The sequence below is a fragment of the Manacus vitellinus genome, unplaced genomic scaffold, assembly GCF_001715985.3.
Source record: "Manacus vitellinus isolate BGI_N305 unplaced genomic scaffold, ASM171598v3 scaffold_23_pilon, whole genome shotgun sequence".
NCBI lineage: Eukaryota > Metazoa > Chordata > Aves > Passeriformes > Pipridae > Manacus > Manacus vitellinus.
Genome location: NW_021939718.1, coordinates 6,211,791 through 6,233,014, shown reverse-complemented (window position 1 = coordinate 6,233,014; position 21,224 = coordinate 6,211,791). Strand labels below are relative to the sequence as shown.

General features: G+C 37.2%; 1 protein-coding gene across 1 annotated transcript; it reads right to left on the bottom strand.

Annotated features, from left to right (window-relative positions):
* Positions 1–567: 567 nt before the first annotated feature.
* DCP2 (decapping mRNA 2) lies at positions 568–20,988 on the bottom strand. The gene is made up of 11 exons (XM_029959930.1): positions 20,863–20,988; positions 16,278–16,326; positions 15,363–15,457; positions 14,853–14,951; positions 11,941–12,093; positions 10,254–10,366; positions 10,041–10,148; positions 9,180–9,306; positions 8,514–8,621; positions 6,760–6,811; positions 568–6,194 (listed from the first exon to the last, which is right to left on the bottom strand). Exons 1-11 carry the CDS (start codon positions 20,986–20,988, stop codon positions 6,028–6,030), a joined length of 1,197 nt encoding a protein of 398 aa, XP_029815790.1. The 3' UTR covers positions 568–6,027.
* Between the last annotated feature and the right edge of the window lie 236 nt (positions 20,989–21,224).

Sequence of the window (21,224 nt, the reverse complement as noted above, 5' to 3'; positions counted from 1 at the left end):
GTCATCTTATTGGTGAATGGGCCACCTCTAAGTATCCTAGACACAAAGATACCTCATCTCCAAGGTAAGTTACTGAGGGAGATGGTGTGACATTGTCAGGAAAGTTTCCATTATAGAGCCATGAAAACTTGGTGAGAACTCAGCTGAGATCTGACATATTAGTACTTCCCCCAAACCCTCTACAGCTTCAATGAACACTTTATAGAAACAAAAGGGCACATGTGAAACTGTTTCTATACATCCAGTTCTTTTAATAACAAGTTATATAGACCAAAAAAAAAAAAAATAATCTTTCATAAATACTCTAAAAGCACTGATTGAAGTTCACATACTTCCTTTCTCCAGTACATCCAACACCTTTTTATTTTCTTTTTCTTTCCATTGTGTTGAATGGGCTCCTCATCCACATTTGCTATTTACCTTAAAAAATAATATTTGTTTTCCTGGCATTATGTATAATCAGTGCTGCTGACTGGCTTAAGACAACACCTCAACATTCTACAGTGAAAGAATAATCTGTAGCAGCAGCACAGGCTTTACATTTCACAATGACCAGCAGTCCTTATATTCATACTTCAGTAAGTTTATTTATAAAGTGATTTAATTTTACAGAGAAAATATAGAAGAAAATGTCAACTTAGTCATAGTCTCTTAAATGGTGTGCTTCAGTTTCTGAATCAGTTCATAACAAAATGACAATCATCAGTACAGCAGATGTTACAGGTAGTTACAGATTTTACTTAATACAATTCAAGGGTTAACTACTGCAAACTTTCTTCAAAAGAACATAATGGAAATTTAATAAAACCTGTAATGATTTTAACCTTATTAGCTGTACATACTTTCTGCTTAATTAGCACTGATGTGCCACTTACATAAAAGCGAGGAAAACAGATCAAGTTCTTCAGCTTTAAACAAAGGAGGAGGAAGACATAACCCTTCATGCATGAGCCATATAATAAAACATTGGCTCCCTGTTTTCTGCCAGGCATGCAATGCTGCCCTGAAAAATGTTATTTTTTGGAAGCAATACCCAAGTCAGCCTGGATCCTGCATTATTATGCCAGAATTAATGGACAAGCCCCCACCTTCTTCTGTAGAGTCTTGTTTCACTTTTTAAGTTTAAAAGTGCCTTGCAAATGCAGCTAAACTGCTCCTCAGGGATAAAGCACAACTTCCACATATTGTAGTGTCTTGCAGACATCCTTACTGAAGGATCCTGTAGCAAGTATAGGCATGAGAAGTATTTGCTGAGAGCTCTTGATCACGCAGTTTTGCATACTTTTTCTGCATAACAAAACTATGTACCCAACCAGTAAGATACAAATGGTTAATTTCCATAGTTCAGTAATTTTGATCAAACATGCTTAAAATAATCTGCCAAGTTTTTTTTCTCACAGCAGGAAGTGTGTTGTAGAGAACTGTGTTTGCAGGATCTGTATTCTTAAAAAGCTACAAATGCCTTTTTTAAAAATGATTAATGCTCCATGAGCTGTAATCATTTTCTTAAAGGTACTGAACTGTAAGCCATACTGGAAACAAGAAGTCAGTTCTTCTGATCAACAGTATAAATGCTTAAAAATTACAAAATACTCAGTTTTCAGTAAAATTCTTAGGCCTATTCAAATTTAAACATTCTGTATTCTGTGAAATGTTAATAATTACTTAAAAGGAAGCTTTCTTTTTTTTTCCTGCAAGAATTGAAGAAGGACTTGAAGAGAAGCATCCCAGAGCTGAGACAATTTAAAGATAAGGGCTTCTGTAAAGCTGAATCTGTATAAAAAGTTAAGTCTCACTTAACATTTTGAATGAAAACACAAGTTAAAACCCAAGCATTTAACTTTATAGTACTACTTCTAATCTGGGATCTTCTATCATCTTGAATATGGCCATTGTAATTGCTACCTATGTAGTCTTCCTTTTAAGTTCATAATCTACATGAGAAAATGAAATGCACACACAGCACAAATCCTACTGTATCTATCAGTGCTTACATACAGGATTAAGAACAGTGCAAATACTAGCATTTAGCCTACTTTCTTGAACTACACTATTCCTATAAATGCATAAGAACAAAAACTTATTATGGAAGAATAGTGACATTTCCAAGTCTAATTTACTGTTAAAGCACCTTCAGTTAGTTTGTAGAAATTTACCGTATCTTAAATAATTTTGGTTGTTTCAAAAGTTAAAATATTGTAATAACAAAAACAATTTGAAATTATGAAGTCATGTATAAGCACCAGATTATTTAATGTTTACAGTGCAAGAATTAAAATTGGTTTATTTACAGAAATTAAATCATCAAGAGAGACTATTCTACCAATTCTCAATAATTATGAGCTTCCTAACATATTTAAGAGTATAACCTCCAAACTTAAAACATGAAGGCACCTGACTTTACATCTGGAAGAAAAACCTGTTGCTCAGAATTTATAAAAAAAACCCAGGTATCTGAGGATTAAGCAGCCCACTAACCCCACAACTGGGCAGCCAGTCACCCATGGAGCAGCAGTGCTGTCTTGCACCACAGGATATCAGAGCTTGGATTTTTAATGTAGACTCTTGCTCTTCACACCAGAATGACATGAGTGCAAAAGCAAATCTTCTACAGCAAGTAAAGGTTGGAAAAAATAATTTATCTGAGACCAAGTATGTTAGAAATAGTCAGATGAACAGCCTGCCTTATTTTTAAAAGGAACTGTTACATCTATAACAGCCACAGGTAGATCAAGGTAAAACACAGTGTATTGTTCGCAAATCACCAAATTAATTCAGGAAGGTTGGAGCAGAGCACAGAAGCCTGGAACAAAGACTAGGCCCAAAATTTTATTAGAAACTATTTATGGAAGTTTGGTCTAAAGAATTTACATTGCGTTAAAAAAAATACTTTGATTGTGCAACAAATAAAGCTATTTCCTCTCTTCTTCCCATAACCACTGCTGCCAGACTTCAAACCATGTAAGACACAGCTCCTTCCAAAAGCTGGATGATGGATGTACATCAAGGAGTTGAAGTTAGTAGCACTTCAGCACAGAACATGTCACTCAAGTGGACAGGACACAGAGCATTCTGTGAAGGAGATGCTAAAAACCTCATGCTAAAGCAGGGAGTTTATGTAGTACCAGGAAACTGCAAACTAATACTAGATTCCCAGCACCACACATCTGTAGGTTTGTTTGTTAAATGTTTGTTTATTCCACAAGTTCTTTAGCTGCAAAAACATTGACTGACCATTCATAATCTTAATAACCCCTTACATGCAAGCATTCTCAAATTGACTAATTTGTTTTTCAAGTATCTTGATACCAGCTCTTGAGTCTGACATGCAAACAGTTACTTGTTTCTCTGTGTCTGGCTCCCATAAAGTAAAAACTCACAGAAAGAAAACCTAAATCTCACTTGCTATTTCTTCACTGTTTTACGGAAGATAATGTAAACAGTACTTCTAAACTTAGAAATACAATTATAAAAGGATGGTGAAATAACACAAAGAAAGTAAACAAAATGTTCACAGTGCAGGGCATGATGGAACCCATGGGGTAGATCACATGCCTCCACACTTACATAGTTTTAGAAACCTTACTGAGAAAGCAGAAAGCAATGCTACTACAAGAAACAGTACCCTTATACAAAGAAGTAAGTTATTGCATATTTATCACATTTATTTGCAACTCACATTAAGGCTAGATTTACTAAAATCATGACATGTATAAGCCCCACTTTGGGTTGCTTAATGAAGCAACCAGTGTCTCTTATTGTGAACCAACCTTTCACTAAGAATTAAAAAATGACACAGTAAACAGAGGGCAGCCAGCATCTCCTATTCATAGGACATGCTTCCAATGTTTTGAAGACTTCCTCTTGTCTGGGACAGAACTTCCCAAACACATGACAGATGCTCGAAGTTCACTGTTTCATCAACATCCCCATTATTTCACAGAGCACTAATGAACTAACTTATCTGAAAAGTCAACTTATTTATAAAAAGATTTCCACAGCCTGATATTTAATTATGCCATAGGAGAGTCTTGTCATCTCCACAGGCAGTAGCAGCCTCAGGATACCAATACAAACTTCTGCCTCACCATGAGTAAAGGCACTTTTACTGGGAAATCAACTAAAAAAGCACTAAGGAAGTAACTAAAGATCAGTTTTCATCTGAAGCTGAATAACGTAACCTCCTCCAGCATTATCCCACCTTCTCAATTACTCTTCTGTATCATTTACTGCTTTGAACGGCCTTTGGATACTTTAAAAAAAAACAAACCAAAACAAACAAAACACAAATGTGAGTCAAAGCTAGACTGAGCTATTTCACAATTTGGTCTTGAAAAACAAGGCCCTCAGAACTCTTGTCCTCTAGAAGGAGGAAATGCTGTAATCTCTTTCTCCTGTTGACTGATACAGAAGTTGAGCACTCCCACAGCCAAAATTATTACAGCATTAGAGTTCCAAATCACCTGGTGCCAGGGCAGGTGAATAAACCAGGAGAAAGTTCTAAAGCTATTTCTGAGGAAAAGCACTAGGTAACAGATCAGGTAGGGTAGGTGAAGTAGGGTGGTTGAAGGAAGACTAGGATTTTGGTTTTGGATGATGCATGAGTTGCATAAAAACTCAGTGCATGAGCATACACTACAAGGGTGTAGTTCATTCAACCTATGAAGTTACCAATTAATCACCTCTATTCTAGAGAAAAGTCCATTTTTAAATCTGGGACATACATGCTTGCTATCACAAGCTGCTGTGACAGATTATTTCAGTGCATTTCTATCAATTGCAAAGCACATGCTCAAAACCCATTAACTTGAAGGTGATGTAACAGTTCATCACCTCAACTCTCACTGGTTTTTTTGTTCCTCCCCTCCACTCCCACCCCATCTTTGATGTTTTTCCCAAGAAAGCACTGTAGCTGAAATCGACTGAGGCTAGATCATTTAAATGCTAACTGCAAGTGCAATTCAATACTACTGGATATATACAGAGCAGATACACTACACAAGAGATCTGAGGACAACAGTACAGAATACAATACTGAACACCCTTGAAATAGTTATTGGAAGCCTGATTAAGCTGTTCAGTGTCACACAATGCCTCTATTATCCATGCACCTGCCTTCCTCCTCAGCAAGATCTACAGAGGCTTATTTACATTCAGTATAAATTCTACACAAGTAACCTCTCACAGACAAAGTTTCAGCTTTTCATCTTTTGAAAGCAGCTGCAACTAGGGTAACACAGAACTTTGTCACTTCTTCTCATGCAGCTGGGGACAGTGCATAAGAGTTGGACACTTTGAAGGGCTAACTTCTACTCAGTTTGTGTATGATTACTGAAGACCAAGGAAGAGTAGGTACAAGAAGTCAACATGTTAACAGATTTGACTCCAAGTACTAGTGATTGCCAGCCAACAGAAACTATCAGAGTAAAGGAGAGAAGGTATTTTGAGCAAGCAATCAGTACAGAGAAAGGATGACAGGCTGAGGCTAGGTTTGAAATGTGCAACTTGGTGTCAAAATCACTAGGACAAGTGGAGTCCTCTGAGAATTAGTTTCATTGCCACTGCGTAATATTGCAATTTACTACAAAATAACAACTAAAGTCCAATAATTTACATCCGAGCAGTTAAAAGTTTAGCAAGCTGGTATACTCCAACAGTTAAAAAAAAGTCAATGACATGCTACAAAACACACAGGAACTTAAAATAAAAAATGAAAAAAACCCACCAAAAATGAAACACAAGTTAAATGAATGCCCTCTAATGCACAGCTAGGAACACATGAACTGAACACTGGAAAGGTACTTCTGTGGACAAAGGCTATACTGCATTTAAAGTGCAACACTTGACTATGCCACTCCCATACCGCAAAGAGAACAAACCCTTCCAAACCACCAGTCAGTCCCTGCATTGCATTTAAAAACAAATGAACAAAACAAAACAAAAAAACTCCTGAGAAAGAGTAAGGCTGGATAAGAAACCCCCTCAGTTGCAACAGGCAAGTCTGATTTATTCCTATTAAGTTTACTGTCAGAGGTCAAAACTTTTCATTATGGCATCATGGTCGAACTTGAAACTCAAGAAAGCTCTTGATGAAAAAACGAATTTGTAATGACCATTGCATGCCATAGAATGTCCCTCTACATGTTCTGGCAGTGGGTCTTCACTGGAGCAACACATCTCATATGCTGCTTCTGCTTTAAGAGAAAAAACACGAAACAAATTTTAAACAGGTAGTTAGCAATAAACGTGTCAATAACAATACAAAGCCATACCTCAATCTTATATTCAACTAATATTTATAACTAAACCTGCATCTTTGGTCATAAACAGAAGAAGATAACTCAAACAACAATATTTACAAGTTATATAGTGGTTAGAATAAATCTTAAAAGTCACTGCAATCTGAGAACACTTCCAGTGGCCAGTTTTACCCACATAATAGTCTTTGCAAGTCATTTTTTAATAAGGAGGAAAGAAATATGACACTATTTTCTGAGAAGTAAGTAAAGACCTGTGTCCACTCTCCTGCAGCTTATTACTAGCAGGACATAAAGCCTTGAACCAACACTCAATTACCAGCACTGCATTGATTCAGATGCTATTTTCCTAAACCAGCTTTCAGTTACTTTTTACTCATGGTATAATCAGATAGTCTTAATAATTAAGGAGAAGAATTGCAAAATCAACATGAAAGACTGTATTTTTCATTTAAAAAACCAAACCAAACCAAATCAAATACAAACAAAAACAACCACTTGCCTGTTTCAAAGTTATCTTGAAGTCTTCTTGGATTAAGCTTTTTTTCACATTTCTGGTTAAGAGAACAACCATACATTACTCACTTGACAAAGAGATGGCATTCTATTCTTAGGAGTGTAGTTTAAACATCAGCTAAAAGGCAAACTGGTTATATTTGCTTTGACACACCTCCTCATGTGTGAATTAGTTTACTTTTAACTCAGCATGAATTCTGTCATGTTACTTTAGCAAGCATGCATCACGTCTGCAAGTCTTTCAGAAGCATGTAACCTTTTTAACAGTCAACAAACCATTTTTAAAATGCAGGCCTTCAGGGGAAGATTTTGAGTGCTTTCTAACTGTTTTAAGATGAAAGAGTCTTGCACACGATGTTGTGCACACGCATAAGTCCACTCTTCAACTGGCTTGTCTCCAAAAAGGCAAGGGGAATGTATTTGCAAATATGCTGCTACTGCCAACTAAATGAACATGCTTTAGAGACACAAACTTAGAACTTCCCTCTCCAGGGAAGAGTTGTTTTAGCCCCAGGTATGCTGCTGTAAGTACACAAATACAGGAAAAAATCATGGCCCTTTGCTCTCTCTGCGAACAAAGAGTTCCCTGGCCTTCAAATTGTATCAGAACATTATCAATGGTACACAAAATATTTAAATTTCAAAAGACTGACAATCATGAAAATGCAAATGAACTAGAAATAGAAAGTATTTAGAAAAGTAAAGAGAAGTAACTGCAGAGTATTAACAGTTCCACTTTTTTCCATGAAGATCCTACAGATCACTGTGGCAGTTTTTTAATATCCATACAAATTTCTGGGCAGTCAGTTCTTTGACTTTTCATTCTTCTACTCTCAGTCTCAAATAAAATTACCCATTTCTTGCTACGGTGAGAATTTTACAGGATAAGAGTTTACAGTTTCTGTTTAAGTGAATAACAAAGAAAGAGCAATAATCGCAAGTCAGAAAGGGAAGAATCTAGCTTAAAGCCTGCAAATAAGAAAAACTAAAGGCTGGACAGGCCAACTGAACTGCATAGAGAACTGGGGCTCACTGTTGCACAAGACACAACAAAGTAGAACTGAAGAGCCATAAAGAACAAGGAAACAAAAACATATTCTATTAAAAAAAGGAAGTGAGCCTTCTCCCAGCCAGCAGAACTGTGGGGAAAAATACAATTAGTAAGGGAAAGGGGAAAGTAACAAGCCAGGAATATCATACTGGAATTTACAAACTGTTGCAGTTCTACTCTGTAATTAAAAAATTATATGAGATTCTGATGTCCAAGCCAAGCATGCATCTCTATATTTTTGCTAGAGAGAAGGGAAATAATAAGCATATGCATTACCCCTTTCTATCTAAGTGTTGCATAGCAAAACCCCATGATGCTTACAATAATACATCATACATGATCAAATAAGACATGTACTACACTGAGTTATTACTACACATTACAGTAGGCTATTACATGACAGGAACCTGGAAAGCTGCAGGATTGCGTACTGAAAAAAACTGACAAATTTCCAACAGCTAAAATGACTTACTTCCAAATGCAAACTTTGAAATTTAATATGCCTGTCTACAGATGTATATGCACACAAGGTAAGAAATGTCATATATCTACAAATACATGTCAAATACTCTGATCAAATATACTTTTGAGATATATGCACTTTATTTTCTTTCAGCAGGACATTGGCCTGGATGTCTGTCAGGCATTACTGGAACCTGCTAATGAGACAGCTACTGCACATTTCTTACCAAGGTATGGTTTTGCTTAACTGCTTGACTGTAGACTCCATTTGTTCGCTTCTTTTGGCTGGAAGTGTCTTGATATTGCTTTCTGCCATTGTTCCTCAAGCTCTGATTCTGCCATTAAGTCCAAAATAAGTAGAGAGAAGAGTTTAAATGGCACCATTGAACATCTTTGCACTGACACTTCATAATTACTAGCTACAACTTCCCTCCAAATAACTTCAAAACATGTAGAGTTTCTTTTTTAGACAAACTGAAGCACACTGAAATTAACCAAACATACACTCAAGTTACAGAGTCAGCTGCAGTTACTCAGTCTCTCTTGCACTATTAGAGAACTATTACACAATAAATTCAGTTCAGTGAGTTCCCATGCACCCATATATATTAGGGGTACCCAAAATATTTCAAAATAGTGCATGGAAGACACCAAAAAGGCAAGTAGTAATTACTATCTAAACCTGAAACAACACAACTAGTACCTGATACCCACTACCTCTAATGTGAGACAAATCTGAGAATTTCCAAGAGTATCTCCCCAGCCTATGTTTCTGATTTTTGCATTCTGTAGTGATAAAATTCGCTATTTTCATTCTAGAGAGGAACCCTTATGAACAAAGACATCTGTTTTAAATAGTCCAGATGCATATGTTTGCCTAAGAAACAACCTACCTTTATTTTCAAAACTTCAGACACCTCAGCATTATTATATGGCTTCTGTGGCTGTTTTGGCTTGTGGGTGCACTGCTCTCCTGAAAAGCCATCTGTAAACACCTGCTGACTACAGCGAAGTTTGGATCTAGTACAGGAGAACAAAGAATTTACAACACAACTTCACACTTACTGACAGCAGAAGACAAATATGAAAGAATTTTCTGCTTTTTGAGAACAATCTGGAAGACAAGCTCAAGTAACCTACTATGGAAACTCTACCAATGCTCAGTCCACTTACCCAACTTTATTGTGCCTGTTGGTAGAAAACGCGTGTTCTCCACAGACCACAGGCCAGGTCCACATTAACATTTGTCTTGCTGTTCTCGGTGTTGGTGCTGACCTGACATAAATTATTGGAGCTTTCTCTTAGGGACTAGAGGTTTTAAAGTTTGCTCTATCACTTTTCACTGAGCTGAATCTAAAGCCAGCAGCACTTGTCTCTCTTCTGATGCCCACAGGTTTTGTCTAGCTAGCTATTTCTGACAGTACTTTACAGTCCTAGTTTAGAGAGTCCTATTTTTCCTCTGTGGAAGTGCCAAAACCATTGAACTTGAAGCAGTGAAACTTGTTTTAGCTTCTGGGTTTTTTGATTCCCATAAACAAGATTCAAGAAATTATCTCAGTTCTGACACGTGTATCACAATATTAATTAAGTTCTCATCCTATGTACAGACTTAGGACATAAGCCCACACTTTTATTTTTTTTATTAACCCATTTTATTACAGGAACATGAATTCTCATGAGAAAGGACAAGCAGCTTTGTACGACCAATGTTTTATAGAAAGGATATAGAGGTGTTAAACTGACCTGGTTCTTACCTAGCTTTTTCCAAGTTGGGCTTACAGAGTGTACTTCCTGCAGATGAAAAACCATTGTCACTATCTGAGGAATCTCCATTCCTTCGGGAAATCCATTCCCTCAATGGTCTGTGAGCAAGAAGTACAACAAGATCTACTAACTAAAACAAATCCAAAGAATTAAAGTTGTCTGAAAGACCCCCTGACCTACCATTTGCTTCATCTCAAACTTACCTGATGAAGGGAATAGCCATAAAAAATTTGTTAGGTGCCAAACCCAGCTTGGACTTCGGGGTCATGTCATTTCTGTGGCACGGTAATTTGTCGATGGAAAACCACTCAATATTCTAGAAAAAGAAGAAATAAAATAAAGATACACACTATTGTAACCTTACAGAATGTTACAAATGTATCGGTCACAATTATTTCCCTTAATTAAAAAATTACCACAGAAGACTTAAATTAATGGGCCACAACAGCGTTTTTCACAAAAAGTTAATTAACAATGGGGGCATTCTTCTAACTGCCACTACAGAGTAGCAGATGTTACAGCATGTACTCATTGCAAGACATCACACCTAAAATATGAAAGGTATTAATCAGCAACTAAATTTTGCGTAAGAGAATTTAAAACCTTCTTACTATTTTACTCAAAATGCCGTCAATCCTAGACCACCAATACTAGTTCAAAAATTATCAGAAAAAAGGGTATTTACTTTGGGAGTAAGTTTCAGGTTTTGTTATAAAAGAAAAAAACATGGGTAAAGGATAGGATCTGTGTTACAGTTTATACACTACAGTTTTAACTATTAAAAGTGTATACTTTGCACAATGGGGAAGGAAATCAGAAATTCTGACTACAGTCATTGTAGAAGAACCCACATGGGACTTCCTACTGCAGAATCTAACCCCAAAACCCCAGGTCCAGATAAGATGTACACTATGAAAATAAGTTACAAACTAAACAAGTTTCCTATGGGTTTCCACAGGGAATACAAAACACTCCCGGTTGTACTAGATCAGGTGAAGACAATGCTTCAAAACTCTGTCTTTTACAGAACTCTTCATCATTCCCACGCAGATAGTCACTGTTCCACAAAGGGGGATATTTACTGTATTTTTGGAAAAACCCTCAAATTTCATCTTACTTTGTTTTTGAAAAACAGGTCTCTAACACAAGAAATTAAGTCCTGTCCAGTCAACTGCAAGTACCTTTTCATGTTTAGAAAGATGGATGCCCTGTTCAGTGGCAACATCTGCATGGAATTGTAGGGAGAGTTGTTTTAAACTGAATTGCCATACAAGAAAAATATTCCAACTTCAAAGATCATAGATATCAGGACCAAAGTTTCCAACAAATCTACTACCTGAGCCTTTGCCTTTCCCTTTCCCAATATCTTTTAAAGGCATAAAGGTACACAAACCATCCAAAATAGTTCTCATTCTTTGTCCCCTTCCCAACCTCCTCCTAAAATATACTCTTCCTTAAATAGGGATGGTATTAGCCATGAAAGAGAAAACACAATTCTTAGTTTCTCCTTCTCATATGTAGGATTTTGCATATCACCAACTAACAATTACACCTTGAGAAGAACATATAGTTATATATGCACCTGTAAGTAGGAATAACATGAAATGATTAACACATACACCACATATAAGAAAAGAAGGAGAAAATTATAGTTTGACAGCATGCTCTGATGTTGTTCTCATGATGAATGGAGATGTCAGACAGATGGTCAATATCAGTCCTTGCAGTTAAACTGCAAGAAGTTGACATGACCGTATAGTGCACAGATGCCACTGGCATCTAATATTTAAGGTATTCATTGTGCTTGGCAGTTTAATTATTTTACAGGCTCTTGGCTTTAAAAATCAAGCTCCACAAGGTTCCTATAGATTCAAACAAGATAACACATACCCGAATTTCCCTTCTAGTTTTGGGGTTGAATTTTGTGTTCTTGGGAACTCCTGGAATGATGTACAGCCGTGCTAACTGATCATTAATTCGCAGCTCAATATAGTCTTCTTTGCAGATATAATCTTTTATGTCAAACCCAGTTTCTTCAAACACCTGAGAAGCATACAAATTAAATTAGTGTGTGCATATTCAGAATTACCCTTTCACAACCTATTATCATAAGGGAAGAAATGACTGTTTTTTGCATATGTTATCCATCATGTTTATCCATGAAAGCTTCTGGAAAAAACAAGCCTTTGCACAGAGATGTATGCTCAAAAATAGAAAAAATATGTAAGATCGTATGTACTTCATATCTCTCTAAGACAGTAGACTTGTAATGAAAGTTGAAACAACTCTATTACATCTTCACGTAGCAATTTATTAATATTTATGGGGAATTCTCTAGCTACTCCTCCATGCTGCTGGATGCATGGAAATCTTATTCACAGCAAAAACTGGTATTTTGGAAGTAAAGACATCTTCAAATTCTATCAAGGTTTACTTGCACCTCGATTCTTCCTCTTTTTCACAATCCTTCTGCTTTAAGAACTTTTTACCCTCAATATGTAATCCTGTATGGTCAGTTCCTCTACAGGGAAAAAAAAAAAAAAAAAAAGGGAAAAAAAAAAGCATGTCTAGTAATCTTCAGATTACTAGAAAGACAATGATATTTTGAAAGAACATCTTGTTTCAGTATTTTATGGCCTTGCAGTGAAGGATCATAGATTCACAGAATAGTTAGTGTTTCAAGCGGCCTTAAAAGGTCATCTCTGCCAACCCCCGGCCACAGGCAGGCACATTTTTCAGATCATGTTGCTCAAAGTCTTACTTAGGAATATTTACTTTTGACAGCATTTATAACATAAAAAGAATAATTTCAAACACACCTGATAGCTTAAATCGGATCATGCCTCTAAGCTTGCTAAGAAAATACTCATTTTTAGAAACTTCCTTGTCCTCAAAATCTCCACAGGACATACAACTACTCAGAAAACATAAAGGATTAATACCACTATGCAAAATATTTCTGCCCAGACAGTGGAATATGCATATGAACAGACACTCATAGAATTGGGTATTAACTCCAGGGCTGCTAAGCCCCACTGCCAAGAGTCCAGAGGCAGAAGTTCTCCTTAAATTTTTAAAAAACTAGGTTCAGAATTAGAAATAGGAACAGGAACTTCACTAAAACCTGTTCTCAACCCCCATCCAGGTAACTCCATATAAAATGAGAACAGCAGACAATACTCAAAATATGTTATGCAAAATACCAATTTAAATATTGGTATCAGCAAAATATTTCTAAGTTCCATTTTTGAAAATGCAGAGAAAAGTAAAGACAAATAAGAAAAAAACATGAAGCATTTAATACAAAGCAAATAATTGATCAGTTACTCTTCAAATTAGCACCTCCCCTCCTACATAAAAATAAAAAGCAAGCCATCTTCCCATCTAACTACATGAAGAACACCAAAATTTTTGGGAAAAACAAACAAAAGACCCCACCACATACTGTTTCTATTAAGACAGACTGTTCCTCTATACTTACTCTCACTTCTAACACCAATATTTTCCTTTCCTAAATGATATTTCCAGATGATATAAATGAATTCATTGAAAAACTTCTTTTAACAAGGGAATAATCCACTTAGTATGGTTTAGTTCTCATCAATTTTTGAAATACTACTGAACTGTGCAGGCACTGTGAAATGAAGACCTCTTCAATCAGATCTCACACAGGTGCAGGTTATGGTTTTAGATATGTGCTGACTTCAGTGAAAGCAGTTAAAAGATTTACTTCAGATATTACAGACATCCCTATTCCTGGCCACATATAAGCCTTGAAGAATATGTCAGTTTATCCACAATGACAATCTAACTTGACGGAAGGAAGGTCACAGCAACAGTGCTGTTCACCAGTGACATCTAAATCAATTCTTCAAATTAAAAATACCATCAAAAATTTTTTTTCCAATATAACTGTGCCCACTTTAATGCTTTTGCTAGCATAATTTGAAGTAAAGAGGAAGGCATACTTTGTGTCACTCCTTCCTGAAGCAGTTATGCCTAGTCCATCTTTGACGGGTATATTTAAAACAAGAAAAATCCATAATTTCCTAGATACTGATTCAGTCCAACTGTAAACAACACTAAATGCATCATAATACTTTCCCTCACCTTAATGTTCTCTCTCAAAAACTCTAGATGTATTATGTCAAACAAACACTGAGTTTGTACAAGTAATATTCTTTTACAGGGCATTTTTAATACACAGCTTCACTACATATCTAGGTCTCCAGGAGCAATAAATACCACAGATTATTTTATTTTTCAGATTTTATTTGCCACATACATTGATTCTTGTTCTTGCAACACTGAAAAATAAAAAAGTAAAGTTCTTCACAATTTTTACATAAAATTCTACAATATCCAACTTAACTCCTTATCCTCTTTTTACAGTCGAGTGTACACAGGCTAAATTCCAATTCTTCTACATTTTTACAGTTATGGTAAGCCTTGAAATTTATATTCCAAAAGCCATGAAGTACATAAGATTTCCCCAGCAACAGAAATAATACTTAAAAGTAAATTCACAGCTCAGCAGAGAATCTTAAAAATAGTACTAACTTAATTTAGCACATTAGTGAAAACCAATTTGAAACGCAAAACTTCAACCTTGATTATCACTCTGGAACTCAGAAAAGCACCAGAAAGTACAGCAGAAGATGACTGCAGGAACAGAGTATTTATTTACCTGATTGCAACAAAGGATTCCTAAGTAAAATGTTTTCTCATCTAACACACATATCCTGATCTCAGCAAGATTTCACTTCTTTAGTTTAAATTTAAAGGAATTAGATATAACTTACCTCTCTAGCAGCACAGTCATGAGGAGCCTCTTCTTTATTTACTTTGCCTTTTGGAAATCCCCAGCCAGACTTTGCTAAATAGCCCTGAACCAAAAGAACCTACAAAATACAAGGGAATGCAACTGTCAAGCAGACAGGTTTCTCACCAATTTCTCTAAAATGTTTTCTCTCCACCACCCCCTGGTTCTCCAAAAGGATATTGTAGCCTGAGAGAAGGAACTCATTAGGTTTGTTGTGTTTTAGCAAGAACTGAGACTTTTTTATGGGCTCCTGTAGCTCAGAATGAAAAAAAGACCCAAAACTGGGAAGGAAAGCAAGCAGAAGTGTGTTTACTGTCTCACATATTATATTTCTGTACACAGTTAACTGTGTCAAGTAACTGTCAGATCTTTGCAAAACTGACAGTGAATCTAAATTTCTCCAGAAGAAAAACACAAACAACCAAAAAATTACTTCTGCCAGCATATGCCATCCTTCCCTCTAGTGCCTCACAACTATTTCGATACTCACATTTTCAAGTGTCTCGTCAAGAATAATTGCACCATAGGTTGGCACTCCCATTTTGTATTCTTTCCACTCATCTAAAACCTTTTGTACATCTTCACCTTGAGGCAGTAAAAAAGGGCAGTGATTGAAGAGTACAGCAAGATGTTAAGGAAGATAAATGTAAGTATCTAGTTCCAAATCACACAAAGACTCAACACTTAAAATAAACACACTCCCTCCCGTAAATGCTTTTAAGATATATTCTCTTGGAAGTAAAAAAAAATGTTATGAATAATTCAGTATTAAACACTCAAGGTCAGAAAGCATCAAGTAATTTGGCAACTCCAATGCAAGCCAATTTAAACAAACAAACAAACAAATAAGTGACAGGAAAAAAGATGACACAAGGCTGCTTGTTTGAAGGACAATCTTCCCTAACTTAAAGTGTTCCCTAATTTAAAAAAATAGTATCCACACAAGAGTTATTTTGAATATATATTATTCTTAAGCACATTTTCTTCATTTTGAAGTGAGCAAGACAGACAAAAATCTTGTGCTTTAAGTAAGTGGGGACAATTTTTTCCCACCATCATTTGTGACTATGGTACAGAATCTGTACTTCAGTATTTACTATGCAAAAAAAAAATATTTTTAATGGTATCAAGTTGCAGAAATCTAAATTCTAATATACTTCACCAAAACTCATGCAGAGAAAGCATGAACAACCTTTACATAACTCAAAAATTTTGAGAGCAAATCTACAAGTCCTTAATAAAAGTATTAATGTTACATATTATATATGTGATTACTACCATAAAAATATTGTAATACTGATAAAAAAGCAGAGTACTTAGAAATATGATACTGCAGCAGAATTAATATTTCTGGCAAATGTGAACTAGAGAGGGACAGATGTAAGGAACATATAACATCTCTTACACTGTGTTTTTTCTGCACTGCTTGCAATTACTTGAAGAATTTTGTTGGTCTGAAAAATACAATAATAACTAAAAACATGCATAAAATTAATAAAAAATAACTGCATAATATCAGCCAAGAGAATATGATCATATTTTTACAGTTTGTTGTCAAAATAAAAGCTGCAGTGTTTCAAAGTAAATCTATATTATCAAACAGATAAGTAAATGAAACCATACATAATATTATCCTGAAAGTCAGAAGCAATATTCCAAAACCCATATGAAAAACATATGCAAAAACATTAAAACTAAAGCCCTCGCTGGATGAAAGCCACAAATTTTTCTATAATTCCGAACTAGTATACATTCCAGCAGCCTCTGCAAGCAATGAAAAAAGCAGGGGACAATCATATGAATTCAGTAAAAATGCATCCTCTCCCCTATGAAAAGAAACTTTCAAAAAATACAAACTATTGCCCATGGGGGAGCACATACCACCTTCAGCTATGTTAATATTTGTGTCACTATTTACTTGAAAATCAATTAAACTAAGGAGTTCAATCAGAAGAGCTCCAACAGCTCATCCTTGAAACCTACCTAGCATGCCAAAGTGCAACTATGAGGAAAAATCCTCAAAGATCAGAAATTATTTCTCTAGCAGTCTGAGAGACATCTCTTTTGAGTGCCACAAAATTATGGAAGCAATGAACAGGTGAGATCACATACCTAGTAATACTAATTTTTAATCACTAACACTTGAACTGATGATTTCCTTCTATGAAATATTGTTAACGACATTCAGTTTGCACTTTACCACTGAGACAGAAAACAATCACAGTAATAAAAAGGATATCAGCTTTAGCAAAGTCTCTTATCCCACACTGAGGTAATCCTGGTGTGTTTTGCATGTAGAAATCCAAATAAAACCAATGGGCCAGTTCAATCTGAAAACACACTCTGATTGCATTGTCTCTCTCTTCACTTGGAATGTGCAAAATAAATCGGCTGCCAGAAAAGAAAGAAGAGTAACATTAGCCAAATCTATTGATTTAAATGAAGCTAACAACAAAAACACATTGCAATAGTAGAATTCCTGATCCATTAGCAGATACGAACAGACCACCAGATCCTCCAGTTGTTCTGCAGGGACAGCAAAAGGTTTTCACAAAGTAAAACACAACTTTGGAAGTCAAGAAGGAAGACAGATTATGATGTTCTTTCAGAAATATCAACTACAACAAACTAAGTAAATTAACTGTTGTGAAAACAGGGAGGGTGAGGACAACCTACATGAATGCCCTTACTACAGAAATGAAAGCACCAGTAAAGAACATCTGCAAACTCTGATAAGAGATTTCAACACATTTTTTTCAGAACAAAAGTTAAACATGGCTATGTATTTTCACTTAAAACCACAGTAAACTACTAATTTAGATTTTAAAATTCAATATGATCCTACTAATTTCCTCAGTCTGAAACAGAACATGGACAATTGGTTTCTTTTTCAAGTCACCTTATGCTTTAGCCCAGACACTCACAAACACAAAACACCAGAAATGTAAGTTTAAGTAGCACTGTGTGATAGCTTATTTTACTTAAACAGAAGAAACTTCAATTGTTTATTTTTTTGTCAAAAGCACAACTTTCTTTTTAGAAATTGAAGGTCATACATCGCATTGAACTTAAATCATCTAACATAGATCTTCTACATTTAACTCCTGAGTGCCAGCAGCTACATTCCAAAAGTGCATATCACTGCTAGAGCTGGAAACATTTAAGACATCTTTACTTAAAATCTGACAGGCATAAATTGTTATAGGATGTCAAAATTTGCACTCTGGTCAAAGAGGCAGAAGGTCACTTGTGCAGGCACACACTTGACACTCTCATTGTCTCCACTTCTGTTTTCTTAGGTGTGTGTCTGTATATTTTTTTATTCTAATTTCCTCCTAGTGAGATAAAGTTGCTGGAAAGAACATTCTCATACCCCCTCATCAGTCAGTGGCCAAGTTTGGTTCTCACCACCACCTCCCTATGGGTTTGTGTCCCTGTATGCTTTGTTCCTGGATTTCACACCTTCTTACTATCCCATTTTCACACTATAAAAGGTCCTTGAACAGATATCCTTAAAGAATGTGACAGGCCTGAAAGGGCCTGTGTGAACCTCACAAAGTTCAACAAGGCCAAGTGCAAGGTCCTGCAGCTGGGCAGGACAATCCCAAGCACAAATACAGGCTGGATGGAGAGAAGCTCTGGGGAAAAGGACTTAGGGGTGTTGGTGGATGAGAATCTTGACCTGAGCTGGCCATGTGTGCTCACAGACAATTCTTTGGATCAAAAGCAGAGTAGGCAGCAGGCCTAGGGACCTTGTGAGACCCTACCTGCAGTGCTGTGTCCAGCTCTGTAGTCCCAACACAGGGAGGATGGGGACCTGCTGGAGTGAGTCTGGAGGAGAACCATGAAGATGAGCAGAGGGATGGAGAACCTTTCCTAAAAAGACAGGCTGAGAGAGTTGGGGTTGTTCAGTTTGGAGAGGAGAAGGCTCTAGGGAGACCTTATAGCACCTTCCAGTACCTAAAGGGGGGCTATAAGAAATATGGAGAGGGGCTTTTTAGAAAGGCATAGGACAAGAGGGAGTGGCTTTAAAGAGGTCAGGTTCAGATCAGATATTAGGAAAAAATTCTTTACTATTAGGGTGGTGAGACACTGGAACAGGTTGTTCAGAGAAGTTGGGGATGTCCCATTCCTGGAAGTGCTCAAGGCCAGGCTGGAATGGGCCCTGAGCAACTGATCTAGAAGGCCTCCCTGCCCACAGCAGGTGGGTTGGGACTAGATCATCTTTAAGGTCCCTTTCAACCTAAACCAGTCTATGATTCTTCCTTACATAAACAACCTTATTCACTTCAACAACTGTATTTTCCCACTTCCCAATTTTCAGTTGGCAATACCACCCCTAACTGCTCATTTCTTTTGAAGGTTCCATTTTGAGTGCTGAAAAAAAGCCCTTACAGACAAGGCTTCTGTAGATAAAAGGTAAAATGTTAAAAGTCTATTTTAACTTGCAGTACTGCAGTTGGACATAAATCTAAAGATACAACATACAGCAGTACCAAAGAGGAATAAGAACATGCCAGGCAAAGTCAACTAGAATGCTATTTATTAATCAAAAAGTTAACTTTTAAGTTATGTGGAGTGACTAACAACAGGCATCTCCAGGTTGTATTGGGTGCAGGTGCCCAGCTGCTGCAGTGAGGGACACGCTGTAGGGCACAGTGAAGGCAGCAGCCAGGATGGTGGAAGTGTACTTAGGAAAGGACAAAAATGCCAGACAGGTAAAGGAAGGGAGAAAAAGAGAAGGAGGGAGAGGAGGTGCTCCATGGCAGAGGAGATGTCTACCCTACAGCCACAGTGGTAACTGGTAAGCAACATTCCTGTCTCATCCTGAGCCACAAGCTTTCTATCCTATTTTCTCCTTCATCTTATTGAAGAGAGGGAGTGAATGGCTGGGTGTACCTCTGGCTACTGAGGAAGGCTAACCAACCACAGTCCTGAAGTCAAATGATGGGGCAACAGCACTTGTTTATAAGAGAAAGCATCAAGAGGCCCCAAAACCTCAATTAAGTCTCTGCACTTCCACTTCTTTATTCAGCAAAGAACAACCAAGCAGCAATAAGAGAGCATGACAAAAAAATTACAGGGGTACTTGTGACGTGTTTTTTAACAAGACTCAGTAATTGAGTAAGAAAAATTGCTTGGCTCTTTCTGCCAAAATTTCCACTAATATCACATACAGAGAATGTGGGAAATTACAGCTATTTTTATAACCCATTTCGAGCCAACCACTTGACTACACTCATACAATTATAAGACAAAACACCACTTCAAAGCTAGAAAATGACAGTAGCTCAAAAAAACACAGTAAGACAGTGGGACTGACCCTATCACTGACCCTATCCAAATACTGTTATACTAGTGACACTAATAGGCTGTATAAGTTTTGTAAACATTGTAATTCCCTTCTGGATTTTCTGAAAAGTCTCAAACGCCACTTCATATGTGAGCAGGGATCTAAAAGGCACATTCCATCTCTGTGCAAGGAACGCAAAGAAGACACAATGAAAACACAAACATGGTTCAGATGCCAGAGAGAATTTAAAGAGAGAATTAGAGAATTTAAAATTTACTTGCATATCGCAAACTCTGACTCTTGCATTAGACTCATGGAAAACAACACTGAGCAGAGCAGTTCTACCCTCCTGTAGTATTCTCGCTCCTAAACATTTTCACTCATTTGAAACTAGTAATTACAGTAAGTGGACTATCCTTCGTCTCTAGTAACCTTTCCCTCTTGTACATAAATAATTCAGGAAGGGTCTCTTTGATGATTCTGTGCCAAATATCAGATCTAGTCTGGGGCATCACATTTTTGGGGATCATGGATAAATTAAAAGTCTGAAGGGCTGCTCCACAGATGATCAGAGCTTGAGGCCACAAGAGGGAAAGGTGCCTTCCCCCTTTCTAAGAAAAGAGAACCCACGATCTATGAAAATTCAAATGCAAAGCCCTGAGAACAAGAAAACGTGACTCCTCCACTCTGAAAGTACCGATGGGTATCCCTTTTCCTCCGCTGGTACATCCCATTCCAGCAGAGGTAAACGAGCTGGAGGGACACTCTGACAGCCATTCCAAACGGATCCCGACGCCAGAGCGGCGGGTGTCCCCCAGTCCATCCCCAACACGTCATCCCAAACCCCCGCTTCGGTCTCTGCTTCCCCTGCGCAGCTTCACCTCGTCCGCCCCGGCACCGCAGGAAAACGCTGCAGACAACGTTCTGCCACTTCCCCCGCACTCCCGGCTCCCGGTGCGCCGCTCGGGTCCGGAGGGTGCCGCGGGCAGCCTTCCCGCCCTCCCAGGATAGATCCCTTCGTGAAGGCGGAGCCTCGGGCAAAGGGGGGAGCGGGTCGAG